The sequence below is a fragment of the Xenia sp. Carnegie-2017 genome, unplaced genomic scaffold (assembly GCF_021976095.1).
Source record: "Xenia sp. Carnegie-2017 unplaced genomic scaffold, XeniaSp_v1 HiC_scaffold_1, whole genome shotgun sequence".
Lineage (NCBI taxonomy): Eukaryota > Metazoa > Cnidaria > Anthozoa > Malacalcyonacea > Xeniidae > Xenia > Xenia sp. Carnegie-2017.
In genome coordinates this window covers 6,533,211-6,560,310 of record NW_025813402.1, presented here as the reverse complement: position 1 = coordinate 6,560,310, position 27,100 = coordinate 6,533,211, and the positions used below count along the sequence as shown (strand labels likewise).

General features: G+C 34.1%; 5 protein-coding genes across 8 annotated transcripts in view; 1 reads left to right on the top strand and 4 right to left on the bottom strand.

Moving 5' to 3' along the window:
* Nucleotides 1-4,581, bottom strand: part of LOC124438375 (general transcription factor 3C polypeptide 3-like) — a 29,057-nt gene extending 24,476 nt beyond the window's left edge. For all 4 annotated transcript variants that reach the window (XM_046988669.1, XM_046988602.1, XM_046988533.1 and 1 more), the window contains exons 1-6: nt 4,321-4,581; nt 1,985-2,308; nt 1,211-1,287; nt 1,023-1,137; nt 808-917; nt 487-540 (exon numbers count right to left, since the gene is read on the bottom strand). In XM_046988669.1, the coding sequence (XP_046844625.1) occupies nt 487-540; nt 808-917; nt 1,023-1,137; nt 1,211-1,287; nt 1,985-2,308; nt 4,321-4,537 (897 nt within the window). In that variant the 5' untranslated portion in view covers nt 4,538-4,581. The remainder of the gene's footprint in view (nt 1-486; nt 541-807; nt 918-1,022; nt 1,138-1,210; nt 1,288-1,984; nt 2,309-4,320) is intronic.
* A 1,463-nt stretch (nt 4,582-6,044) lies between these two features.
* LOC124438636 (zinc finger protein 214-like) lies at nt 6,045-9,667 on the bottom strand. The gene is made up of 5 exons (XM_046988849.1): nt 9,472-9,667; nt 8,491-8,642; nt 8,286-8,417; nt 7,975-8,165; nt 6,045-7,481 (listed from the first exon to the last, which is right to left on the bottom strand). Exons 1-5 carry the CDS (start codon nt 9,483-9,485, stop codon nt 6,594-6,596), a joined length of 1,377 nt encoding a protein of 458 aa, XP_046844805.1. The 5' UTR covers nt 9,486-9,667; the 3' UTR covers nt 6,045-6,593.
* Nucleotides 9,668-11,284: 1,617 nt separating this feature from the next.
* On the bottom strand, nt 11,285-15,208 carry LOC124436305 (RNA 3'-terminal phosphate cyclase-like protein). Its single transcript, XM_046986221.1, has 9 exons — nt 15,076-15,208; nt 14,877-14,948; nt 14,467-14,642; nt 14,012-14,086; nt 13,338-13,462; nt 12,971-13,096; nt 12,124-12,280; nt 11,890-11,993; nt 11,285-11,765 (listed from the first exon to the last, which is right to left on the bottom strand). The coding sequence occupies exons 1-9, from the start codon at nt 15,200-15,202 to the stop codon at nt 11,603-11,605; spliced, it is 1,125 nt and encodes a 374-aa protein (XP_046842177.1). The 5' UTR covers nt 15,203-15,208; the 3' UTR covers nt 11,285-11,602.
* An 82-nt stretch (nt 15,209-15,290) lies between these two features.
* LOC124436316 (DNA-directed RNA polymerases I, II, and III subunit RPABC2-like) lies at nt 15,291-16,250 on the top strand. The gene is made up of 3 exons (XM_046986227.1): nt 15,291-15,354; nt 15,442-15,505; nt 15,638-16,250. Exons 1-3 carry the CDS (start codon nt 15,293-15,295, stop codon nt 15,938-15,940), a joined length of 429 nt encoding a protein of 142 aa, XP_046842183.1. The 5' UTR covers nt 15,291-15,292; the 3' UTR covers nt 15,941-16,250.
* Nucleotides 16,251-17,162: 912 nt separating this feature from the next.
* Nucleotides 17,163-26,825, bottom strand: LOC124436297 (thimet oligopeptidase-like). Its single transcript, XM_046986219.1, has 25 exons — nt 26,640-26,825; nt 25,953-26,025; nt 25,570-25,636; nt 25,392-25,431; nt 24,315-24,393; nt 24,101-24,232; nt 23,698-23,735; nt 23,065-23,177; nt 22,932-22,986; nt 22,815-22,862; nt 22,407-22,523; nt 22,157-22,298; nt 21,953-21,972; nt 21,813-21,878; nt 21,276-21,380; nt 20,865-20,897; nt 20,691-20,765; nt 20,438-20,511; nt 19,866-19,969; nt 19,362-19,444; nt 18,891-18,935; nt 18,739-18,802; nt 18,513-18,580; nt 17,875-17,991; nt 17,163-17,455 (listed from the first exon to the last, which is right to left on the bottom strand). Exons 1-25 carry the CDS (start codon nt 26,793-26,795, stop codon nt 17,366-17,368), a joined length of 2,004 nt encoding a protein of 667 aa, XP_046842175.1. The 5' UTR covers nt 26,796-26,825; the 3' UTR covers nt 17,163-17,365.
* Between the last annotated feature and the right edge of the window lie 275 nt (nt 26,826-27,100).

Sequence of the window (27,100 nt, the reverse complement as noted above, 5' to 3'; positions counted from 1 at the left end):
AAATTCCTGAAGAAAACAGAGCATCATGTGTCCCCCCCCCAAAAATACAGTCAAGCAAAATGGCATTCCTCTATAAAATAAGTGGCACCTAGAGGCGAAACCAGCCGGATCATTTACTCCTGCAATGCTAACAAATTCCATTCATTGTTTTTCCAGCGATTAAACACAAAAATATTTGCATTGTAGGCGAAAAAAACGGGCTGGCTTCGCTATTGGCGGCACCTACCCCTTAATGATAGCTAGGCGAGAATTGATGGCAAAAAGATGACGACATGACGACTATATCAAATCATCATAACATCATAAAAGATTTTTGTCCTTCAACTTCTTGAACAATATGTTACGGTTAGAGAAGTCTTTTATCCACAAAGGATAACGAGAAGATAAAAATGCCAACATCATTTTGTCATCATCAATTTCCACAGACAAGAAAGCTCAAAAGTACAATACAAAAAACTCAGTTTGACCAGCTTTCTTCTTACTTACTTGTGCAACCATTTTGGCATGCGAAAAATACTTTTCTCCGTCATTCGGCAAAACCTGACAGAAAATTGTAGTATATTATGCCAATAAATTAATGCAGCACATTTTGGAATATAGCTATTTCCAGTTCTAAGCCCTTTGAGTCAATTCGATTGGTAAAATTATATTCTTAAGAAATTCAAACCAATCACGTTTTTTTTTAAAGAAGTTTGAATATAAAATTGAGCAGCTATAATTTATTTTGACGAATGCTGGGATCCGCTACTGTATTATACAGAGAAAAAGAAACGTCAAAAAACAGTCTGTTCATAAATTTACGTTCACCTTAAGTATATTTTCATATACTTCCATCTTCTTTTTTTGCTGCTTGAGATTCTCATAAATAGAAGCTTTGGTCATGAGAATGTCGACATTTGTGGGATCTTTTCTGCTGGCTAAAACGTACAAATCGACCAAGCATTTATATCGTGATAAATTAAGTGGCTGTTCAGTTAAAATTGAAAAACTTAAAAGCAAAATGAATGATCTCTTTACCCCACCTTCATTAAAACATATCAGAGCTTCCTGCGGATTTCCTCTCTTTAAGGACGTTTCACCCAATTCAATCCATTCCTCGCAATCAGCTGACCCCAAATGAGCTGCAATCAACTTGTACTAAGATACAAAACATTACAACTATAAATTGTAACTTCAAACTTGTGGCAAAACTGACTTTTACTAAAATTACCTGATGAGCTTTGACAGGGTCATTTTTCTCCTCGCAAATGAAAGCTAGCGTTTGAAATGGTTCTGGGACGCGGGGAACTAAAACAAACACTGATTCATAAGTACCGTAGGAGATTATGCTTAACAGCGGTTTATTTAACATGCAATCAATGTAACATTTATCAATATATGTTTATTTTCGCAGTCCTAGAATTTGGTACACAGGCGCACATCAGTAGACGAGGAGCGTGTAGGTGTGACACAACCCCGGCTTCTCATAAGTTTGTGTGAAAATTCGGTCGATGAACTGATAGAGACCGAAACAAGTTAGTCCTTCTAAAATTTTGGGCATAGCTATGAAATAAAGACAATACAAAAGTCGGTCCCAGTACGATAAGCCCCCCTCTCCAATTCTTTTTTTAGGGGGTGGGGGATGTGCGTTCCTGAATTGGTGCAAAATTGATAAAGCCCTTCCGTTTAAATAAGTGTTCAAATTCTAAAGAAGGTGCTCTTTAGCCAGAGTTGGTGTTTGATTTCTATAACGTCGAGGTCATGGTGAAAATTCTAATTAAAAATTTAGCTACGTTTCTAGGTGAAAAAATTGAAATCATTCAAGACGGTGCATTATGCTTGACCTTATCTAGCCCTGCTCCTACGTACGTGTCTTAGTTCTTATAAAATTGTCTGAGCACTAAAATAATAAACATTTCGTCTTTTTAACTGTAAATGCGCAGGGTCGTATAACGCTAATCGAGCATTCAAAATACTTTCCTTCGACGTAAATTTTGGGATATACCTTTTTGAATTAATTCTTCGCATAGATTCCAAGCTTCATCAAATTGTTTCTTAGCATACAACATGTTGATCTTGCCCATTAAAGCACGATGCTCCCTGCCAAGTTCATTCATTCGTCTACGACGTTTTCGCTTTTTGCCAATGATTGGTAGTTCATCCATGAATTCGTCGACAGATTTAGCAGATTGAGAGGCTTGTCCCATCAATAGAAGTTCCGTCATTTTCTTTGGGAAACGTACAATGGATGGATGAAATAATTCAGAAGACGAGTCAGGACAGTCTTCGTCATCATGCTTATTGTCCGATTCCCCAACTTTTGATTGACCTGCACAATACAGACACAGAGAGAACATGACAATTATTAAAAGATTCGCTTCATGCTCGTTTTTAAACCATTTTGAGTTTACAAAATTTATACGGAAAAAGCACAACAACTACTGAATGCAAGCTATCAGTGTGTGAATTAGTTCAGAAAAAACGATGTGCAATTTTTTTGACAAAAGTGTTTCTTTAGAGGCATAATCAAATCGATATTACGTTAATGATTATATAGCGCTAATTGCTAAATTAATATTTTTAAACGTGCACAAATTCATATGATTTACGACAGTGTTTTTCGTTAAAACCGCTGATTTTTGCACATCGTTTGAAAAAATGATGTGCAATTGTTTTCGTTTTAGCTAAAACGATGTGCAAATTGCATATTGCACACCGTTAATTCGCACACTGCAAACTATGTTGCAATATTTACTGAAGGAAAAACTCAGAGGACCAACAATAAAACCCACAAAACATTAGGCAGAATAATGACATACTCTTAGCACAAGAGTATCAATCCAAACTTAATTCAGGGGGACCATAATCATATATTCTGTTATTCTGTTTTGAAATTGAAATTGTTGTGAAAAGAAATTAGTCAGGCGTAGGACTTAGCAGAATATAAGAATATGGTTACTCCATCCCCCCTCCCCCCACACACACATATAAACGTAGGATTGATGCCTAGGCACCAGAGACTATCCAATTTGCGAGCAACTGGCAAGGCAGAAGGCAACTAACATGAAGGCTACTAATGCGCAAGGCTACAAGCAACAAAAACAAAGGTCAGCTAATATAAAGGCTAAAAAATGTGCAAGGCTACAAGCAGTAAATCTAAAGGCAAGGTTGTATGTAACTAGTTTCCAGGCTACTGATGTGTAAAGGTGGAGGCAGCTAATGTAAAATTATTTTTTATCAATGGCCAGAATCAAAATCAACATCTCAACAGTTAAAAGCAAACAAAGTCTCTGACAGCTACATCTACAAAAATGAAAAGTTGTGGTAATAAGGCCTACAGAAAACCATGCTCACGTGACATGGTAGAGGTATGACACATGAACTAACACACAAAACAAGTAACTTGTCACAAACCTCTCACAATTAATTGAACTAAAGATGCACCAAAACAACGGACTAAGAAAATAATTTAAGTGTTCACATCTCTCTTTTATATAAACTGAACTTGGCACATTTTTATCTGGCTACTTCGTCAAAACAACAAAACCCATACTTGTCCTTATCAACCAGGTTGTGGTAAAATCAACAATATAGTTACATGCAGTACTTCACAAGGGGTTTTGGGACAAATCACGGGGTAAAACTCAAAATTCTGACTGTTTTGCTCAATTCCAAAGCATATTCAGAAAACGACAGTAATTTGGTAAGTGAAGACTTTTGTTTTTTGACAATATATTTGATAATTTGCATTTTTTATGACAAGTTACAGTAAATACCACACAGTTTACTCTGAATAATACCATCACATAGGATATTTCTTTAAAAATGCATACAAAAATCATGTTCTAAATTTTAATATCCATAAATGGTTTTCATGAATCAACAATCTGTATCCATGAATGGATATGATTTAACAATTTCACTATTGTTAACGAACATGAGAACTATGTAAATACTATGATGAATAACAGCATTGAGTTTTTTACATGAATTCCCAACTCAATTATAATTATCAAATAATACTCATAGGAATTTGATGCCAAAGATGACAAGGAAAAGAGTGAAAAACTCATATTTAGCAGAATTGCGTAGACAACTAAGGAAATATATGTAACCCACCCTCCCTGTTGCATATCATGGTGAAGATAGGCCAGTTTTACACCTACATGCATTCCGAAAATATGCCTATCATTATCATAAACTATATTACAAAATTGAAAGTACACGCAGAAGATCTTTAACGTAGACTACATTGAATGAGATCTGGGTTATAAACAAATGGTGACATGAAAATGTACAACTCACTCAAACCCTTATGGCCCCCCTTCCACTCAAACTCACCAACAACAGCGTTCTTTTGGCTGATGGCATCGGAGGTCTCATTAAATTCAGGGTGTTCATTTTCATCTAACAGCACGTTTTCTCCATCTTCTGAAGGCTTATCTGGGTCACCGGAATAACATTTCAACCATTCGTCAAACGATATTTGCCCACTCAAATATTTCTCCAAAAAGCCGGATCTTTGATCATCGTGAAGATCAATTTCATCAATTTCCATAGTAATTTTGTTGATACATTGCAAGAAACTTTGGAGAAATGCTTATGACTTTAGAACTGTTAATACGTCAAATAAGTCGAAACAAAACTGCCATTCACATTTCACGGGGGTGGGGTGGGTGGGAGATTGTTATTTTCAGCATTGAGTACAGAAATTGGTAACATAACATTCAAATCAATGCTATATAAAAAGTATTTTTCAATGAGCTTAAAAAATATATATTTTTCATCACACTAATACTGGAATATAGTTACAGAATATATTTTTTGCAAATTTGAAAACTTTCTTTTTCGGGAGAGTGGCTACTTTATTTAAGAGGATAGATATATGGACTGTGCAGTATCTCTAAACTTGTGTTGTTTTCGTGCATTCATAAAAAAATGTTTGAAATAGCACGACTAAAATATTCAAACACATTTTATTTCAATATTTGTTGTACAAGGATCAACTACAAGGATCATTTTCCCTTGGAACTTGATTAAATTTAGGATAACAACCATGTCTCATTCTGTACTCCTGTAAAAGATAGTACACGACTTCTGGTGGATTTTTTGCAGGCATCCAACGAACATATATTTTGTTCCAGTTAGCTGCAGCATTACTAGTTAGATACGCTCCAATAGCAAGACCATCATTACCACTGAAATGCGCATTTAAGCAGTCGCGAACATTACTACAAAACGGATTTCCCCCGATATAAATTACTTCATTTTCGTTTCGTATCTCGTACACTCCTGTCAATCTATAACTGTCTCTGACTGTAAAACTTTGAACTGCAGGACGCCAAGTAATGTTGTCAAATTGTTGTCGAAGTTGGTTCATTTTTTGCATCCAAATTTCAAAACCTTTGGCATCATGGTTGCAGCTTCTATTCATTGTCAAATCTGATTAAAAAAATTGTGTTTTCAGTGTGATTTTTTCTTCAAAGCTACATTTTAGGAAATGTATATTTAAGAAAGATATAGTTACACAAAAGCGCGTCAAACCTATAAAGTTGAATAAAAAACTACGCCATGATTCTTTGAAGGGATTTATAATGAGTTCGCTCACATCATCCATTTTATTACGAAAAAAAATAATTGTAACAGTCGCTTACTTTATGACAGAATTGAAATTTGAAAAAACCACCCACAAACGTTTTGGGCTGCAGACCTTTAAAACTATTCGTCTAAATCATTCATTGTCATTCTTAGAAATATTAAATTACTGTAAAACTTACTTTTGCTACTTTTTTATTTGAAATTTTAACGTAGACATTATCCTAAAGAGTTCTTTGGTGTCGTAATTGACTTTAGTACCATATTTGTAGAAATTATAGAAGTTTCATGATGAAAAAGACAAATAAATACTTGTATACAGACGTTGTTCTTTCTCACCTTTTTGGTCTATCTTCTGTAAGAACTTCACGCATCAAAAATATTTTTTAATCTTACGTTGTCACGGGATACGCAATTTAACGGTTTCTTTCGTGAGCATTTCACGAGCTCGTTCAACTGACCTATACCTATGCCTGGACACAAGAATTATATTTTAATGCATTAAAAATATGAATACAGTCCTAATTTGACATTAGCCCACTAATGATGATGATGGTGATTAAGCCATAAAGGTTATTGGAAATAATGTATGCAGTTGAACGTTTTATCATTTTACAATTCTGCAGCATGTTAAATTACTTCAGTTGCGTTGTCCATATGAAAGTGCATTCCAGTGATTATAAAACTCTCTAAGATGTTCTTGGGAGACTATAGGCGGCCCAGAAATCTGTTTAAGTTTTTTATACAAATGATTTATAAGAATAGATTGATTTATAGAATCTAAGATACCAATGCTATTGTTTATGAATTTTCAAATAGTGTAATCATACCATTGTATTTTCAAGGATTATGAAAAAATGAGCAGTTGTCTAAGATCAAACCGGATTTTGACAAGTGAACCGTGAATGAGATAAATGCATAAAACCTCGCATAAACAGTCTTTATAGTACATTAATGCTGAAACACGTTTAAATATAATCACAGCAAGAATTATTGTTGGAAACAGAGTAAAGAGTTAGCTAACTCTTTTCTTCCTCCAAACATTCTTGATAAGGTGCCAAAGCAAGAAAAGTTTTCTTGTTTGATTCATTAACAGTTTCATTCAAACCAAATGCACTTAGGTCTCTGGCATAGCACTCATCAGCAGTCCCAGAAATGCCGTCGTCGTGAAGTACTTTAGCACACAATTCAGCAGTCTTGTCGCAGGATAACCCCTCGTTCAAATACATAGTATCATTATTAGTTCTTGAAATATCAGAGTGCGGTAAAGTTGCTTTATCCGGATGTACGCTTTCGGCAGAAAGTTCCAATAACTGCTGGCCATTTTCAGGATTAGTTGTCAGTATCAATGTGTGAGAGATAGTTTCATTCGATTCAAATAAAACTTGTTGCGATCCATGACTAGTGTATACAACTTTAGCAACATTAAACTGCACACCTCCTTGAAAGGACAAATTCTGCGCGACATTCTCAGTTACCGTTCCCACAGAAATGTCGCTCACCGTAGGTAATGAGATCTGTGCTGACTGCGCATGTGATGAAAGTTCGTCAACTTTCTTCGCTCTTGATTTCTGTTCCCTTTCTTTGCCACAATTACCCCTCTTGTGGTTCTTCAAGTACACTGAACGAGTGAAAGTCTTTCCACATTGCTCACACGAAAATGGCCGCTCCCCGCTGTGCACATTTCGATGACGTTTATATGTGGTAAGATAGTTAAATTCTTTCAAGCAAATCTCACATTTGTACGGTCTAATCCCAGTGTGAAGACGGAGATGGTTCTTGTAGCTGTCAAGACGAGTAAATTCGCGGTTACATTCTTCGCATTTGTACGGTTTGTAGCCAGTGTGTAAACGCAAATGGCGCTTATGACTTCCATAATCAGAAAATGACCTTCCGCAATATTCGCACTAAAGAGAAAAAAATTATTACCTACGTCGAACGTCAGATGCATGAACTGTGCGCCAATTACTTCAAAGTGCTAATGAACGTGTGCAAAAGATGTTGACTCGGGTAGGATAAATTGCTGTGGAAGCTTCCCAATCAGATGATTTATGGAAGATTTACTCTAGTTTAACTTAGAATTTGGTGGCTATTTTGTGGGTATCGCCGGGCCATGTCAAATTTTCTTTGTTCAATTCTGTTACTTCTCACCATGAGAGGGAGATAACTTTGGAAGTGTGCTCCCTGATCCATTAAACACAAATAACAATTGCTTTTCTTTAATTGCTTTGTATATTGATATCTTGTAGGGAAATTGGCATCCCTTCTGCACCCTCTCTAACCAAGGCTAAAAGGAGGTGCGCATCCCTCTGTATCCTCTCTAAGAAAGGCTAGGAGGTGATGCACATCCTTCCCCCAAGCAAACCATAAATGAAGATAGGTAGATTTTCTTATACTCACAGAATATGGCTTTTCTCCAGTATGTATTCTTTTATGTCGCTTAAGATCACCTAGGTTGGCAAAGCCATGGCCACAAACATCACATTGGTAAGGTCTTTCTCCACTATGTACACGATGATGTGTCTTTAGGTTATAGGATTTACTGAAAATCTTACCACAATATTCACATGGAAACACCTTAGGCGGTGTATCTTAAACAAGAGATACAAGACAAAATTTTAACTTATAATTTATTTAAACACTTACAGCACATGTCATGTCTCATACTGAAAAAATTGGATATAATATGAAATTCAATGAAGCATACGCACCATTATGAGCAGCAGTTCTTGAAAACGACGACAGAATTTTCGCTTTGTTTTCTGGTTCACTATTGCACAAGGCAACCATCACAGATGTACCACTGGCATCAAGAACTTCATTTTCACCAACAGAAGCAATCTCTGAAGTAAAAATGATAAACATATATATCATTTGCTTTTCAATTCAACTTTACTTTGACAATGAATCAATCACCTTGATTTGATGTTTCAACATCACATTCATGTGCAATAACTGAACCATCTACATGCAAAGTGCTATCTGATTGGTTAGCAATTTTCTTGCACTGTGACAGCTGAGAAAGAACACTGGCAGCATTTGTTTCATCAGCATTGCATGACATCTTACTGGATGAAAATGAAAGATGATCTCAAGCATTCAGAATTATACAAGGAAGAAACTTCAATAAAATAAATAAAGTGATTGTTGTTAAGAACTGTGTTTTTACCCAATTTACTTCATTGAATAGTTTAAAAGGCTTTAAAAATAATATAATTTATATAATATTCCCACAAAATGAAGATACACGTATTTGGTGAAAATGCTTCAGCAATATTTAACATATTAATGTAATGTTATCATGAAATAAATGCCATATTTGTCATACAATTGGCTAAAAATCTGTGAGCTACAAATGTTTATCAAGCAAATTTCAAGAAATTTTGGGTAAATTTTCATAAAATAATATTGTATGTTCTTCACAAAGCACATGCTTCCTAGCCAGCATGAGACTGCTGATCTTGCTGAACAGGTTTCTTTTCTCCTCTGTATTTATTTGAAATGTATGTTAAACTTCCTGAGGGATATAAGTGGCAGATGGGGAGGGGAGGGGGGTGATGGTTCTGCACTTTATTTTCATTCCATACCATCATCACCAGCAGAAAATAGAATGTAATAGTACTTAAGAATGTCGCAAAATGATCTCAAAAGCCAATTGATAGATCTAATTTTTTCCATACTGTAAATCAATTGAAGGCATACTTTAAATGTGTTCATAAATGAAGTAGTGTCAACACAATTGTTCAAAAAACTAAAACGTCGATTCACAAAATGTAACGTTTGCTTCACTAAATTACGATGAAAGGAAAATATCTGACACATTCACATCACATCTGCTAAACATATTATCGAATAATGGCTAACATGATTAGAAATGACAATGCTTTCTTTAATAACCTCGAATTCAACATAAACAGCTCAGCGGTTAGGTGGAACCAAATTTCATTAGCATCCTATGTATCATTTGAAAACAATGTCTGAAACAAGAATTTCGTCTTTGAAACCGCGCCTTAATTATTCAAGTTTCTTTTCAACCAGAGTATCGTATGCTTTCCTTCCAACCACTTTGCTTTCTTTCTTCATCAAATTATTTGTTTCCCGTGAGCCCACACGAGCCCGCGATTTAACGATTTAAATGACTTCCACTCCGGGGAGGGGAGGATAATGATAACTGATGAACATGATATTGGATTCAATTTCTAGTTGTTCTGGATTAACAAGTGTGATTTATGACTTGTAATAAGTGTAGTTACATGCATCCAATGCATTTCAATTGAACTATTTTCAATTCAAAGGGAGCTTAAAGTACATTATTTCATAAATTTGATGTCAAATTTATCCAAAATAGTGTTGGTGGCAGCCAGTGGATTTGCAATTGGCATCATTGTGGTCGTTCATTGGTCACAAGATGCTGATAGAAAAAGACTCAGGGAAGGTGTTCAAAGGGATTTGGAACGTCAAAAAAAGAAGAAAAATGATGAAACAAAAAAGACCTATGAACAAAACCTAACAGTCATTTCAGAAGAGCCGAGAATCAATCGATGACAAAACATGTAAAACTTTTGCTTTGTCGAACAATGTTATAGTTCAGCAGTTTATAATTGTAAATAATGATCAGTGCATGTATGAAATGACCCACATATAGCATGTTAAGTATGTAATGTGCATTTCTTATTAGACAAATGTCACACCAAGAGCAAAAATTTGTGCTTACTTGCTTCCACATTGACTATAACAAATAAATCCATCATCAAAGAGTCAAGTTACAGCACATTTATTAATGTATGAATCAATTAACAATGTTAAATAGAACTGAAAGAATATAATACTCACAATGATTTTCACACTGCTCAGTCATGGCAGTTCTCAAGCAACAACATTACTTATTAATTTATTCTCATTGGGTTATTAATATGCTACTGCTTGCTCATAAAATAGCCCCCCCCCCCTCAATGTCCCTATCCTGGATACGTAGTGCCTGTTAAAGTAGAGCTCAGCTTCATAAGTAACATTTCATAGAAATTAGCACAAGTACATACACGATGAAAGATGTTCGAGAAAGTAATAACGAGTTCTGCCAACATACCATCTCGGAAAACTACATGGCATGTCATATTTGGTGAGGACGTATGTGCTAGCGTGTGAACACGTATGTGCTAGCGTGTGAACACGTATGAACTAGCGTGTGTACACGTATGAACTAGCGTGTGAACACGTATGTGCTTGCGTGTGAACACGTATGTGCTAGCGTGTGAACACGTATGGGCTTGCGTGTGAACGCGTATGTGCTAGCGTGTGAACACGTATGTGCTAGCGTATGAACATGTATGTGCTTGCGTGTGAACACGTATATGCTAGCGTGTGAACGCGTATATGCTAGCGTGTGAACGCGTATGTGCCATTGCTATGTGCTAGCGTGCGAACGCGTACCTATTTTAAGATTTCATGAGTAAAGTATGGGAAAGGAGGTTGGTTGGAGAAATCGATTCATGCTCTACACTGCAAATGTTCAATCATTGAAAACGCATTTCATCATCATCACAGGCACGATTATACGCGTAGACTTGTAACAGTAAGATTACGTTCAGCAATCAATAAACAACAAAACCACTTGTTTTAAACATTGGCTCGTTCCACTTTCGTAGCTACAACATTCGTAGCGAAGCACCCTACACCCCCCCCCCACGTGAAATTACGTAAAACACACTTGTTGGTGCAGATCAAAGTCCAATCATAATGATACATGATCTAATGTAGTACACAGCTACTCTTTTACAAACGCATGAATGGTGACACATTCATGGGGACAAGTTATGACTGCTCCTTAATACATCATTTCTATGTGTTTACTGACGAGCATGTACTTGCCTAGATTGCGCAAGGATCACACAAGTACAGTATTTAAATATATTGTAATGTTTTAGAAAATTTGCGAGAAAATTTTCCTCCATAATTACGTAATATACTTACTCACATAATTACGTAAAAGACTTACTGATATAATTACGTAATAGATTTACTAACATAATTACGTAATAGACTTACTGACGTTACTATACCCTACACCTACACATGACAACAAAATTCGAGTCTCGCATCCCGTTCTTATGTCTTCATCGTCGTAATTCGTTAAACTTTGAACTTTAAAAACAACCCCAAAGAAATCACGAAGATGCCGTAAAAATTGTATTCTACAAAATGAAAGCAAAACTGTGATATCACTTATCAGAGTCTATGGAGAGATGAAAATTAGAAAGACAAGTTTCAAGCTTGTGGTATGAAAGATATACTCGAAAGGGGTAGAAAATATCTTACGTGTATGATGATAAAACTCCAGTGAGCAGTTTTGAAACATCGCGTTGACCTAGAGCCATAAAGAGCAACGGTAAACTCTGATGTTTTGAATCGACACAACCGCCCTATTGGAGACAGAGATAGATAAATACGTGAAGAATCAATCATGTGTTTACCACAGAAGGATGAGTTAGCAGGTTCAAGGAGTTATTAATAACACGGCTTCATAAAAATTAGCTACAAGAGAAACCTCACCCGGTAAATCTCTTCAAGAAGCATCATAGCTGTCTTTCTGCCAATATCTTCCGGGGATACGGCACCTTCCTGGTCAGCAGGTTTTGATGCGCCTTCGGCACTTAGTAGAGTACCTTTCGTTGATTCGGCAACAAGGGACAATCCAAAACCAGGTGATCTAAATCCATAAAACATGAACCTGGCATTAGTATTTCAATTGCGTAAACATCCTATAACCCAGTATTCACAGCTTATTCAGGGTGTTTTTCAAAAATATAGATTTACACGCTTGAATTTAAAAAAAATTGATGTAAATTACATTTTCTCGTTATTACTAGCGCTGTATCAAATAACTTAATGACATTCTCCATAAAGAGACAGGTTCAAATATTTGAACAACGGTTCTACTAGTTCTACGTTATTTGTGAAGAAAGCAGTGTTGTTAATTGTATTTTATGTAAACAATCATTTGATCTGGTCATGCAAATGGATCTTTGTGATCACGAGTTACAACATAGAACTTAGCATTCAAAATGTTGTCAGTCAAATCATGAATGTTGTCAGTCAAGTGATGAATGTTGTCAGTCAAATCATGAATGCTGTCAGTCAAATCATGAATGTTGTCAGTCAAATCATGAATGTTGTCAGTCAAATCATGAATGTTGTCAGTCAAATCATGAATATTGTCAGTCAAATCATGAATATTGTCAGTCAAATCATGAATATTGTCAGTCAAATCATGAATGTTGTCAGTCAAATCATGAATGTTGTCAGTCAAATCATGGATGTTTTCATTTGTTCCATTTTAAAGGGTATTCCTATCTGTGACTTGCGAACAGACCATTCATAATAACTGACTTACATTTACCTTCCAGCTTGAGCACCTTTGCAATGATCAGTATAAATATAAATGTCCGAAACACATTTGTTCAAGATTTCCCTTGCAGCATCAACAATTCTGTTTACCATAGCGGGAGAAACTCTCACAGAATATCTTTGTTAAAATGTTAAGTAAAAAATAAGCCAACTTGAGGCATTCCCCCAAAAAACGCAAGCAAACTGTCAAATCAATGAAATCAAGTAATCAATGACTACAACATGATCAATTTAAGTCCTTAAAACCAACACATTAAGACCTTATAAGTTATAATATCTTATGACTTGATTGACTTCATGTATATACGTATTAGAACATAAAAACGCAGCATGGTGGTTTTTTTAAATAAAAAAGATACGCAAGTCCCCGAACACGTTTGATTTTTCCAGCATCATTAAGGTGTAATGGTCGTAAAGTTCGTCTCACGGGGCATGAAAACACCACCTCGCCACCTCCATTTGGTGCTGCACCTCTTTTCACAATCTAAACATGTGTTGCAGATATTTTGACAATTATTGGGTAGGATTGCATGTCCAGATTCGTCCCTAAGAGTTCTCAAAAGTTCCCATTGAGATTCCTTATGGTTTCTTAAGAACAGTGGAAGATCCAGCAATAGGCAGAACAAAATAGAAAAAGTTCCTTCAAGTTCCTTGAACATATACATACATTTCAAAATACTTGAAAGGTAGTTAGCAATATGTAAAATTTTATTCTTTAAAAATTCAAAATCAAAATATTGGTAGCATTTATTAAAAATTGTGGCCTAGGATTTGCTAGCAGAAAACAAGTTTTCACAATGAATATAATAGGCCAACATAAGACTTTTAATCATTGCTCAATGATGTTTTGTCTTCAACAAAAGATATCTTCATACGTATAAAATGACAGACATTTATAAGTGGATTTCTAAAATCATAAATATATAATTATCAGCTTCTATTGGAAGCTTAGTGTGAACATATATCATTGTATATTGTAGCTTTATGCATATGCATAGTTTGTATAAAAGATTAAAGATATTTTTGTTCATACCTTAAGATCTAATCCTTCATCATCCAACAAAAATCTTTTCATCAAAGGAATTGTAACAGTCTTAATTATGTCAACCTAAAAAATTCCTTATAGCTAGAACACATTTGGTAAGTTGAATGGGAAAAATTCATTGATTATTATGTGGTAATAAGCTCTTATACAGCAAGTGTTACAATCAAATTTATTGAAAGTGACCTTGATCCAATACTTCTTAAGCCCACATTATAGTACATTCCAAAGGCTAATATTTCTTTTGTGATGGCATAGCAATCAAGGTCGATGAAATGTTTTATTATACAGCATATGAGATTTGTACTTAAGCTGTTTCTTTTAAAAATTTGTTTACTTTTTTTGTGATGGGCCGTCAATAAAACTGTGCTGTTTCACTGGAAGTGACATCTGCCATTTTATAACAGCTCATGAAGAGAAATTGAAAAATCGTAATAATTACACACTGATGGGTCCTCGCCGTCATTTGTCACCCCTCGGAGTGTCAGCTGTAAAGGTCTTTTACAAAACGGTGCAAGACAGACAACACTTTCAAGAAAATAACCAATTGATCTTTGCAAACTACAATCATGATCTACTGTTCCACCAATAAGCAATCCAGGTTTATAGAATATAGAAGTGCCTGAAACGAAATACAATGGACGAATGACATTGCTAAAAACAAACCTGACCAACGCTAACATCTACATATAGCAAAAAGGGATCAGAGCTAAAATATTCATTCTTATACAATGTGTATTTCTTTCTGTATTTTTATGCAAGTCATTTGACAATCGTGAGTGTATAAATGTGTCCATTTTCATCAATACATTTATGACTTCACGTTACTACGATTTTTTTAACCATAATTAAATACCTGTTTCATTAACTTCAATCTTAGATCCATTGGTTATCTTGTCAAGTAACCTTATAAAACCAGCTTCAAAAGCTAAATCCAAGACAATCAAACATATTAAAATAGTACATTAGTTACTAAGATGAGCACATCGTTGCACATGGCACAAAAATAAAGGAAACTTTAAATTTTTAATTGAAATTATAGAAATGCAACTTACCACAAAGACCTGGATCATCATCAAATGTTCTTATATTTTTTATCATAACTGATTTTCCACTCAATGTAGAAAGAACAAGTCTTTGACGATAAAAATTACATCCTTCGTAATTCAAGTCGGCCGCCATTGCTGATTTGTTTCGGACTTCGAAAATCGGAACTAGTTCGGATCCGTTCGGCTCATTTCCGGAACTTAATCGGGTTTCCTTCGGGAAAAAATGCGCATTCGCAAAATTGTTTTCCAGTTCCACAAAATGGCCGACGACGACGTTGGAGATGGGTCTGTATTTGGTATATTTATTGCTCGTTTTTGTTGCTAAAAATTTGTGGTAATATCTGTTTTTTCCGCGAAAACTATTTTCTAAAGGTTTGACGACGATTTAGAACAATTTGAGGAGGAAGAACCGCTTGAAGATGTTGATGAGTTAGAGGTACAAAATTCATTGTTAAATTAAAATGTTATCACTGTTTAATATATATCAATATATCACAATATATGATCGTTGTTGGACGATGAAAAATCTCGGTTTTTCATCATATAATCCTTTTCTATAAATTTATAGCAAGTAGATGAAAATGGTGGCGGTTTTGAAATCTTACCAGATGGTGAAGAAGGAACTGAATCAACAAGACATGTGACAACTCCATACATGACAAAATATGAAAGAGCTAGAGTTCTTGGAACACGTGCCTTGCAAATCAGTATGGGGGCACCTGTTATGGTTGAGCTAGAAGGGGAAACTGATCCATTGCAAATTGCCATGAAAGAATTAAAAGCACAAAAGATACCTATTATAATACGTCGTTACATGCCAGATGGAAGTCACGAAGACTGGGGTATTGATGAACTTATTATCACAGAATAATATCAAAGGAACTTTTCATATAAACCTCTATGACTTCAAGGACTGTCTATTGCACTTCAATTTAGTTTATTCAATAACAAAAAAGGTTCAAGGCAATAATGCAGGTTCCCCTTTGTTAGTTCAGAGGTCTCTCTGTAGATGCTTTTTGTATAACATTCATTCCGACCAATAACAACAAAATGGTTTTTAAATTTTGTTATGTATATAGTTTTATTGTTTCAAACCTACTTTTTTGTATTCATTTACTTAGACTTACAATTTAGTTATTCCATCATAAGTAACAAGTAAAAAGGTTTTACCTCGATAAAAACCCTGTTTCAAATTCAACATGTAACAAGATAATGATTTAGCTGCAATGTTCAAAGTTTTTTCCTGGTTGAACAAACGGGGGGGTTCGAATCCCGTTGAGTCACCTGATTTTTTCAGGTCCTGAGACGATTGCTTAAATTGTCCAGCTAAGTGCGAAGATCATATCTCATTTAATTATCTCATTTAATATTTAACTCTAACAAACAAAGCAGATAGGTCAAATTTCGCAATTGGATTGGATGCATTTTCTTAAGAAACTTTTTTTAATAATAGAGAGAATATGAAAGAAAAAAATTTTTAAATTAAATAATCAACAATAAATTCGCCATTTACATAACACAAAAGCTTCAGTAGCTCAAGCAAAAAACTGTAAATATTAATGAGAAACGCTCGTACTCATATAATCTTACTAGTGGTTTGAATTGAGTCTTCCTAGTCATCTAAATAGAGCTTTTCCCAGATGGCCTGCGTTATAGAAAGGATTAAAGCAACTCGGAAGAGTAATTAAGGACCAGACTCAAAGGGCCAGTATAACGAAAAATTTGTTATAAAAATTATTGTTTCATTGTAAAGACATCGTAAAATGACTGTGGAATTTCAAAAACAGTTTGGTCGTATTTTTTTTTATTCTCAAGACATGAAGTTTTGTGAATTTCATTATTAAAAATATCAATCATTGTTATTTGTTAAGTGTTCATGGCATGCAATTCTGCATAGGTATTTTATCAAAAAATCTGGCAGGCAACTAAACTATATCACAAACTAGCAGCGACTCATGTAATGCAACGTTACATTATAAAACTTCAATATCTTTAATGGGAAAAGAGATTTGATTACACTGTTTTAGGAAGTCCACAGTTATTTTACGAGATCTTTCGAGGAAACGCATGCCGAAACAAGAATTTCAAGCATATTTTTTTCGTCAAACGGTACCTTTCGTAAGAGATTTTTTATTCAAGATGAAAATTTTGTTTCTTGAGCACTTTAAAACGAAAAGTTAGCGTTGCTTTACGCATGCAATGATCGTACATTTCTACAACTATAACATTGATGTCAATAAATAAATGAGAATTAACGTATACGCGAGTTGTTCCTTCTAACTGATATGTTACACAATCAAACGTCAACGTTCAATCCTTTGCTCTTCAAAAAAGCTTTGTTGTTTGGTTTACGACCAAGGAAATTTTGCAACATGTCCATTGCGTCCTGGAAATAGATAAATAAAGTCATCAATTAACCATACTAACGTTATTTTGAAATACGAACATGCGTCAATGTAGGTTATATAGCTAGAATAGTTTCCTAGCAAACATTTGGAAAATTTGGCAATAGTGAGCGGTGCAAGATTGGTAAGTCACTAACAATTGGCATTGATTCGCAAATTTTGTGGCACTTATTTTAATGGAACAACAGAAGTCAATAGAAATCAACAACCGTAGGTGGAGGAATCGCCCCAAGGCTTTCGTTACTAAGGATGTAATAAAACCGTTCAATGATAAGGACGTAATAAAACTGTTCAAGAGAAAAAGAAAGATTTTCGTTCTGCAAAAAACTTTCTTACCTAAAAAAAAGATGACTAAACGGGTGACACAGCATGAAAATAATAAATCCAGTTCATTTCTTACCAGAGATCCACCTGGCTCTAAGATACAACGCCTGTATTCCTTTCCAACTTTAGCGTTCATAATTCCTTCTTTCTTGAAGCGACTGTGGTACATATCCATACAGTAAACTTCACTCCACTGAAAAAAATGATCCGTTTAGTTGTATAATTTCTTCAGACGCTCAAACTAGAGACACGTTGTAAAATTTGACTGAATCAATGCTAAATATCTTGAAATTCGTGCATCACTTAGATCTATTCTCATTCCTAAGAATCATCTGCGCAGTCATCAAAGCAAGAAGATGAGTAGTTTGTTCGATCGTGACATGGAAAAAATCATCCATGTAAATAATATAAATTTATCAAAATTAATTAGAGTAATTTGAGTAATTAGATTTGTTTGTTTCATCGTGACATGGAAGAAATCATCCATGTAATTATTGTAAATTTATTAAAATTAGAGTAATTTGAGTAATTAGAGTTGTTTGTTTCATCGTGCCATGGAAGAAATCCTCCATGTAAAAATAATGTAAATTTTTTAAAATTCACCAGTAATAAAGGAACAAAGAGATACTTCGCAACAAGCACACTTATTTCAATACTTATCCCATTACAGTAACAAACTATTAATACGAAATGGTGCATAAATGAAAAACTTACAAGATAACCGTAGTATTGGGCGTCATATCCTCCGGTTAAATGACCAAATGATGCAGCCATATTAGTTCCTAACAGAACGACAAAAACGTACTTAGACATAAAGCAGGCACATTCAAAGTAAAGAAATTATGAAAAGAAACGATGGAAATAAGTCGACGTCTCTTCTATGATATTCGTAGATAGTAAATAAATCAAGCTTGAAAGAACTTATAAAGACATTTCAAACCTGGAGTGGCGGCAACTTGCAAAATCTCCTGGGAAAGCTTTGCCATTATGTTTGCAGTGTCAGCCTAACGACGAACATATTAATTAATGTATTTAATCGTGAAAATGAAATGAATATTCGCCACCCACCACACCCCCTCTCCTTAGCAATACCTTTCCTCGAGTATGGATGGCTTGATCAAAACTTCCAAGTAGTATCTAAAATGTTGAATCATCTCCATAAGTTGATTTGTTTTTTCAAATAGCAGCCAATTTATTCCTCATTTCCTATCTTAAATTCTATTGTGTCAGTTAGAATCTACTTAGGTAAGACCCAAAATCATATCAGCAACAGCATGGTAAAATCTAACATTTATGATGAAATAAGAAAAAAGCATATCAAATAACCAGACACTGTGTATCTTTAATTAAAATCCTAGAAAATTCCGTACAACATAAAGTATCAATCCGTTTGTGGCACACGTTCATCAAAGAGACTACAATCGTAGTAAAAGATAGCATTTCATATATATGCTCTTTTCTGCTCTTATGTTTCTGCTCTTATGTAGATCTCATTTGCTAGTTTAGTTTGATGTATGTGTATACGTTTGATGGATGATAAGCAGTATGCAGCATTTAAGTTACCTGTCTTAAATTACTAACACCAACATTTGCGTAACGTGACTTGATTAAAGTATCCAACATTTCCTCAGGTAGCGGCGTGGAGTCTGAAACGACAGACGAAAAGTACGTAACCTGTATAAAAAAGACTTGAAGATATTTTAGTTCAAAAAATAATATATTATTCACAGTTGCTACGTTTATTGTTGTTCAGCTGATAAATATATATGATCGTTGTCCATCAATGAAAAATGTCGGTTTTTCAAAAGTAGACGACCTCACCATAATCCTTTTCTATAAATTTATAGCCAGTCGACGAAAATGATGTGACAACTCCACACATGCAAAATACGAAAGAACTAAAGTTCTTCAAAGTGTGCAACTTGTATAAAAAAGTTGATAGGTTTATAAAAGCTATAACATGTAAAAAGTGAAGAACTTGTGAAAAGTTATAGCTTGTATTTGTACTTATAACTTTTAAAAGTTATAACTTGTAAAAAAAAGTTTTCCCGTTCCTTCTACAAATACCTTTAAAATGCGACGACATTCTCCTTAGAGGTTCCTTTTCCCAGCACCAGTTTTCCAACATCTGTGACGGTGCTTCCACAAAATCACGTTCGACATTCAATCCACTGGAAAATGAAAGCAAAATTCGAGTTCATATGGAAATATGTTACTGCAATATAACACAATAACAAGCACTACAGTTTGCAAGCCTGGGGCTGGTTGCACGAAGCCTGGATAACGTTATCCATTGGATAGCAAAAATCTTCAAACTTATTAAAAAGGTGTTAATATTTTTCTTGCGACAAAGAAATTTCGTAATCTTCGAAACAATATTTTATTTCAATGATTGTTCAGTTCAAATCTTATAATTTTTGCTTCTTAAAAGTTTTGTAAAAGTTTAAAAAAAATTGCCATCCAATGGATAACGCTATCCTGGCTTCGTGCAACCGGCCACTGCTCTATATATTCTATTTGACACACAATACGACTTAAACAATTATGTAAAATAAAGTTAAAAGTTTTACTGTATAGATTCTACTTTAACATTTGGTAATGCTGATAATAAATCAGTATCTCGAGTTGAGTTCGATCACCTGAATATGGGATAGTTAACTTTGATACACAAACTGTGCATCACATGACCAAATTCGTGGAAATAAGTTTCTACCTGTAAGAATTGGCGAAAATACACATCCATCATTGTTAGCCCTGTCATGATACGAAGATAAATATGTTCAATTATCTACTCAAACATCACCCAAAATGACCCCCGACCAATTCAAACCTAGCTTCAGTTCACGAAGAAAAATTACTTTCAGGAGAAAAATAACCAAAGTTCATATTTACTTCAGTATGCATCAGTAACGAAGGTCGATCTGAACTTGGCTTCGTAAAATTTGCAACCATCACCGCAACGGCAAGCTTAAAATTTTCAAAAAAGAAAACGCCAGATGCTATCACCACAAGTAGTATGAAGCACAACCCCCTTTTACCATTTAGAAGTGAAAAAACTTGGGATACCTGTCTCGATCCATCAGCTAGTCTGCAACCGGGCTGCAAAGATGTTCAAGTTCTTAGAAACATTGCCAATAGCGTTGTCAAGAACTAAGAACGCGCAGCTAAGAACTTTATCTAATATGGATAACACTATTAACGAGCCAGAGATCATTAAAAAGTCAAGATCTATTTAGTGCCGTAACAATTTTCTACTCTGAGGATCAAATCATCACACGCTCGAAATGCATTAAATTTCTCACTAAATTTATATACATAAGAGACGATACTTATATGACTAATTTCAAATTGTACTTTAAATACATTGCAAGCAAAAGTAGCGTTAGCAAATAATGTACTTTGAATGAAGACAAAATGTTGACTTAACTATGAGTTTTACGCAGCCAAACATCTTTATAAAACAAATGAAAGATGAACCTGTATAGGAAAGCATGCGGCGTGTCCAAATTTGCCTTCTCTTGGAAATAAATCGAGATAAAAATATCCCAATAGTTCACCACATTCACTATCTTTTACACTAAACTAAAATGAAAAAGCGGATAGGAAAAACTTAGCCTGCGTCGTAGACCCATTAAAATTATGATAACGGAAGATTACCGCGACACATTTTATACAAAATAAGATATGGGATAAAAAGGGAGATTGCATATTATACAACTGCACGTATTTATACATTATGAGCACATTAGCACATTATGAGAGTTAAGACCTACCCTTAAAGGGCAGGGGGGGGGGCTTATTCAAAATATTAAGGAGGGTAATATAAATTATAACAGTTACCTTCCATTAAACATTTGAACTTCTTTGCGGTATTGATACATACAATATTCCCAAAGAGTTTCTATACAGTGCTTTGCATGTGACCACACATATATATATATAGACTATAAAACTCTTACACAATAGTTATGGAGCAGTAGCTAGCCAGGTATCTATCAAACACTAAGAACGTACCATGCGCACTTCATCGCACCAAACAGGAGGATTCTTAATTTCTTCGAATTTCAATCCAAGAAGTTCCTAGAAATAATATGAAGTCCCAGTTTATATGTACTCAATCCAGTTCCACGTTCACGCAAGCCAACCACACTAACCTGGTATATTGATAAAAGACCTAAAGAAAAACTACAGATGTTGAAGTTAATTTGTACATTACACAAAAATATGTGGAAAGATTTTGGGTGGCTGTATAATAAATGAATGCAGTTAAGTCGTGTGTCGGTCAATGAGATCAACCTTCGTATTTCATGAAGTATAGCGAGAGAAATTCTCATAACCGCAACTAATTTAAAACTTACCATTTGTCACAAAGGACATTGGAAAGTATTCTTTGATTTTACTTTGATCAACAGCATATTTGATTTCTTCTATTTTGTTCATATAATATCGCAAATCCCAACCATTTATCTTTCCATCAAAATCGAAGCCAAGTTCTTTGCACTGAAAAAACAAACAACAATCAGTAACATCAATGGATAAGATTCGATGATTTTTCGGAAAACATATTTTCTACAATTTTATACAAATGGCTTATGAGTATAAACCTACTTCTTTATGTTTCAGATCAAGCATCGTCTTTAGGTCATCTTCACCTAATGATCTCAATTTACGAGTGAGATCTGAAAGAAAATCTGCAACGGTTTCCGGTGTTTTAGCCATCCTCATCTGAAATAAAATAATATAAAATTAAACTATTTGAATTTAGCAAAAGAACATCAGTAACGTTCACAACATTTTTTTTATATTTTCTTCATTCTTTTATCGAGCTTGAATTGATGTTCAAAAGCTTAATTTTAGTCTATAAACATGCTAAGAACTTGCATAAGATGAACTGATGAACCATGCTAGCTGATAAACTACGTATAATGCAAAAGGTTAACAATTTCATGAAAATACATTGGGGCTATCACATGACGGGATGGTAATCATGCGACACGCACAGTTAAACTCACTAACTTCGAGAATGTAACTTGAATGAGTTGAATAACCGAGTATTGTCGCCATCTAAAAAATGAAGAAATTACATCTTTAATTAATGTAGTATTTCGTCATTTACACTCACAAATTGATTACTTTTTGTCGTAGATCAACCAACTGTTCCAATATTTCAGTATTTTCCTTTAAACACCTATTCTTAAAAGAGACGAAAAATGTCATTCACGATTCGTGAATTTTTTATCGAACGTTGATCACTGCATGAGTAGACCTGGAATTGAACACCTTCTCTATAGCTTGACGAATTTTAGGATTTGAACACTTTCTCATAACAGGGAAGTAATGGGGATACTCTAGTGTGATCTTTCTAGCACCGTTTTCATTCTACAAATCAATAAATTAAAAGAAAAAGTTCATATTTACACACACATATATATATGCACCAATTCACGTTAAAAGATATGAGAAGAATGAGTTTCGAAGTTTGCCCGTCAAATCACCTGAAAATTCGTGTAATATAGACCACGGACAAAAAGTTAGAGGTCACCTTCAGCAATTAAAAAATTAAAATGATAAACGCGACTTTTGAGGTCAATTTATACAATCCTCATAAAACCTCGTGACGTTAGTTTTTGATTCTGTTGTCTTGATATGGTTAGCGCTGTAACAATAACATATCGCTAAATAGCACTTGTGCTGATGGAGAGATACAAAATTCGTTGTTGCCTTGCTAAATCATACCTTATTGAACGTTCATTAGACGTTTTTGTCCATCATTATAAAACGATCCTAAAAGTGGCCTTCAACTTTTGGCCAGTATAAACAGCTATTTATATGCTTCAACGAAATAGCTGTCAATCAACTATATCCCTCTAAATGAGTATGTATATGTATACATAAATACCTTTTCTAAGCTTTCAACAAATTCTGAAGGAAGACCAGCTGCAAATATAGTAAATAAAGTTTATATCAATAGAGAATATAAAGCAAGATCTTTCGAAAATCATCACTTGTAATACCAACATTGATTAGGAATACAGCGAGCTTTGCATTCCTGATCAATGTTAGGTATTACAAGTTATAAATCATATTCCACAAAAACCAAAGGGACGATCAATTAATTAAAAAATTCTGACATTGGGTAGTTTTCATGATTATTTTTTGATCACATAAAGATTATGTTAGTAACGTCCACGTTTAAGAATACTTCATCAACTCTGGAGAAAAGACGATTACTTGCCAAATTGAAATTGAAATTGAAAAGAGCATGGCACATAAACATGTGAAAACGTGATTCCTAGACTTACTGAGATCGTTTTCAAAAAATTCCAAAATCGTATTATCATCATTCAAATTCTTTCCAAAATCAATACAAAGTTCGCCTGTTGTCTTCTTTATTTCTTTTAATTGATGCCTTAATTCTTGACAAAGATGCACACCTAAAATGAATTCACCAACAAAAATATAAAATAACTATAAATCCAATTTGTGTTTATAAGCATGCATCAAAGTAAGACAAACCGTTTCTCCTCCCAACTTTGATCAATCGCTCAAGATATCTAACGGACTCGGCATCTTTTAAAGTTTCTTTTTTGTTTTTCTACATAAACGTCAAAAAAGAATAAGTGTGAGATGTTTAAAGGCATTTATATCGATCAACTGCCATCATGAATTGTTGTCGCTAATAATAATGAACTTAATGCGACGCTACACGAATGTTGCAAAGTAAATTAATGTAACAAGGAACGAGCATGACATTTTACAGAATGTCTCTTTCGTGAGAGCTATATGTTCTCCTGCTCTTTTTATTGAAAATCATTCGTAATTTTTAACATTTTACCCTTCATAAAATACAAAGCGTAAAGATGCTACGTTGAATTCCATTCTGGTAAAGATGGTACGTAAAATTTCGCTCTCTGAAAGATGATTTGTAAAAGTTGCTTTTGGTAAGAATGATACGTAAATTTTGCTAAAGGTAAAAATGGTACGTAAATTTTGCTAAAGGTAAAAATGATACGTAAATTTTGCTAAAGGTAAAAATGATACGTAAATTTTGCTAAAGGTAAGAATGATACGTAAATTTTGCTAAAGTAAAAATGATACGTAAATTTTGCTAAAGGTAAAAATGATACGTAAATTTTGCTAAAGGTAAGAATGATACGTAAATTTTGCTAAAGTAAAATGATACGTAAATTTTGCTAAAGGTAAAAATGATACGTACATTTTGCTAAAGGTAAAAATGATACGTAAATTTTGCTAAAGGTAAAAATGGTACGTAAATTTTGCTAAAGGTAAAAATGATACGTAAATTTTGCTAAAGGTAAAAATGATACGTAAATTTTGCTAAAGGTAAAAATGATACGTAAATTTTGCTAAAGGTAAAAATGATACGTAAATTTTGCTAAAGGTAAAAATGATACGTAAATTTTGCTAAAGGTAAAAATGATACGTAAATTTTGCTAAAAGTAAAAACATTTAAATTAGGTAAACTGACATAAAGAAGGGGGCACTCTCCATGAAATCAGGGGTATTATTGGCATGTAAGAAAAGAAGTTTCAGATAACCAATAAAAAGCCAAATAAAAATATGATAAAATACCTGTAAAAATACCAGATTATTGAAAACATCTTCTCTCATGCTAAAATTGAATATGAAGAATAAAGTAATGCTTCTGCCTCCATTATTCCTTCTATAGAGAATCTTTACAAAACGTCAACATAAAACATGCCCTATCACATAATATCATAGCTATATGTATAAGTATGTTATTTTTCACCTCATTTCAATTAAGAATCCTGAAATCTTTTTATCTGATTGTGTACTGGCTTCACGAATATAACTATCTAGTAAACATTTCCATCAAACTTAATTGTTATGCGAATCTTTGTTGAACTTTTAAAAAACTACACAACTGTACATAAAATATCACTGCAAGCTCAAAAAGTGCTGCTTCTGAAATTCACAAGCAACAGTTCAACATGAAAATATCTATCTATTGTTTAACAACAAACAACATCCTTGAGTGTAAAACTGGCCTAGTACGTTTGTGCAATTTATCAATAAAGCATAAAAATACTTTCATAAAAGTCAAAGAAATTCTACTATTAGCAACAGCATATTCAAGATTTTGATAAATTTGTTTCAAGTAAACCAAAATACCTGGTGAAACATGCTGCAAGAATTCCACAATATTCTGTATGGTACAATGGTATGCCATATGATCTCCTAAATACTGATTGTTAACAAAAAGAAATAAAGATTCCAAAATAAGTGTTATGACAACAAAAAACATTTTAGCCACAACAGGAATTAACAGCCTTGATAATGAAGGTGGTTTGAAAGTACCATTCCGTCCATACCACATCCACCCCATTTACAAAAAGTTTCATCAAAGTGGGACTAGAAGCTGCAGACCAATAAACCCAGAAAGCAACATCATGTTTGTAGAAATCAGTTTACAAGAAAAAGAAACCAAAATGTACATAAGTTTCTATGAGAAAGCATATAGCTTCGTTTTTCTAATGGCAAAAAGACACTAAACTCAAAATCTGATGGGCCATCAATTAAAACTTATTAAAACGAAGCCATTTAACCAAAAAATCATTAAAACGTAAAATAGCATCTGATCACGCGATAGCCACTGCCATCCCACCATTCTTACATGATTACAGGCTACACCTACAGGTCTACAGCTAAACGTTCTCTTAAAACAAACTTTACAACTATGTGTGACTCTTGGTGGAATACTGTACAAAGCTTGCTAAAATGACCTGTTAGAAAACTTAACAATACCAGACCTACATGGCAATATAAAGAAAATCGGAAAGGGTGTACCGAAAGCAGTACCTTGATTGTATTCTCAAAAGAAACTTCCGCCGTTGTCAAAGAACCAATTTCATCATAAACCGATCTAGTTTTATCAATAAGCTTATTTGTTTCGTGTCGTATTTCAGACGCAGATAAAGTCCAATTTATGCAAGATATTCCCACTAAATTCTCCATTCACTTTACTTTTAAGAAAATCCTCCAAAAAAGAAATGTCAAACTTTTATAAAATAAACACATTGAAACGCGTGCGCTGATTGGTCTAGAGCTGTGTTAGCATGCAAAACGATCTGAGCTTAACCAATCAAATCAATCAATCAATCAAAGAGAATTTGTAAATCAATCATGAATACACGTTGGAAGAATTTTGAAACATTTTGCTCATTTCGCATTATTGTTATTTTATAAAAGAAATAAAAGATTTTTTTCGTGCTCACACTGTCTTATGCAAACCTTGGAGACGTTTGTGAGAACTCTCGAGC

Coding starts and splice junctions, on each gene's coding strand:
- LOC124438636 (XM_046988849.1), bottom strand. Junction 8,166..8,285: donor AAGAACTGCTGCTCATAATG/GTGCGTATGCTT, acceptor CTCTTGTTTAAG/ATACACCGCCTAAGGTGTTT. Junction 7,482..7,974: donor CTGGAGAAAAGCCATATTCT/GTGAGTATAAGA, acceptor TTTTCTCTTTAG/TGCGAATATTGCGGAAGGTC.
- LOC124436305 (XM_046986221.1), bottom strand. CDS start 15,202: ATGGCGGCCGACTTGAATTACGAAGGATGTAATTTTTATCGTCAAAGA. Junction 13,463..14,011: donor ATGAAGGATTAGATCTTAAG/GTATGAACAAAA, acceptor ACACATGTTTAG/ATTGTGAAAAGAGGTGCAGC. Junction 12,281..12,970: donor AAAGGTGCTCAAGCTGGAAG/GTAAATGTAAGT, acceptor TTATGGATTTAG/ATCACCTGGTTTTGGATTGT.
- LOC124436316 (XM_046986227.1), top strand. CDS start 15,293: ATGCGCATTCGCAAAATTGTTTTCCAGTTCCACAAAATGGCCGACGAC. Junction 15,355..15,441: donor GACGACGACGTTGGAGATGG/GTCTGTATTTGG, acceptor TATTTTCTAAAG/GTTTGACGACGATTTAGAAC. Junction 15,506..15,637: donor AAGATGTTGATGAGTTAGAG/GTACAAAATTCA, acceptor ATAAATTTATAG/CAAGTAGATGAAAATGGTGG.
- LOC124436297 (XM_046986219.1), bottom strand. CDS start 26,795: ATGGAGAATTTAGTGGGAATATCTTGCATAAATTGGACTTTATCTGCG. Junction 23,736..24,100: donor ATTTTTTGAAAACGATCTCA/GTAAGTCTAGGA, acceptor CTATATTTGCAG/CTGGTCTTCCTTCAGAATTT. Junction 17,456..17,874: donor TAGAGCCAGGTGGATCTCTG/GTAAGAAATGAA, acceptor ATCTATTTCCAG/GACGCAATGGACATGTTGCA.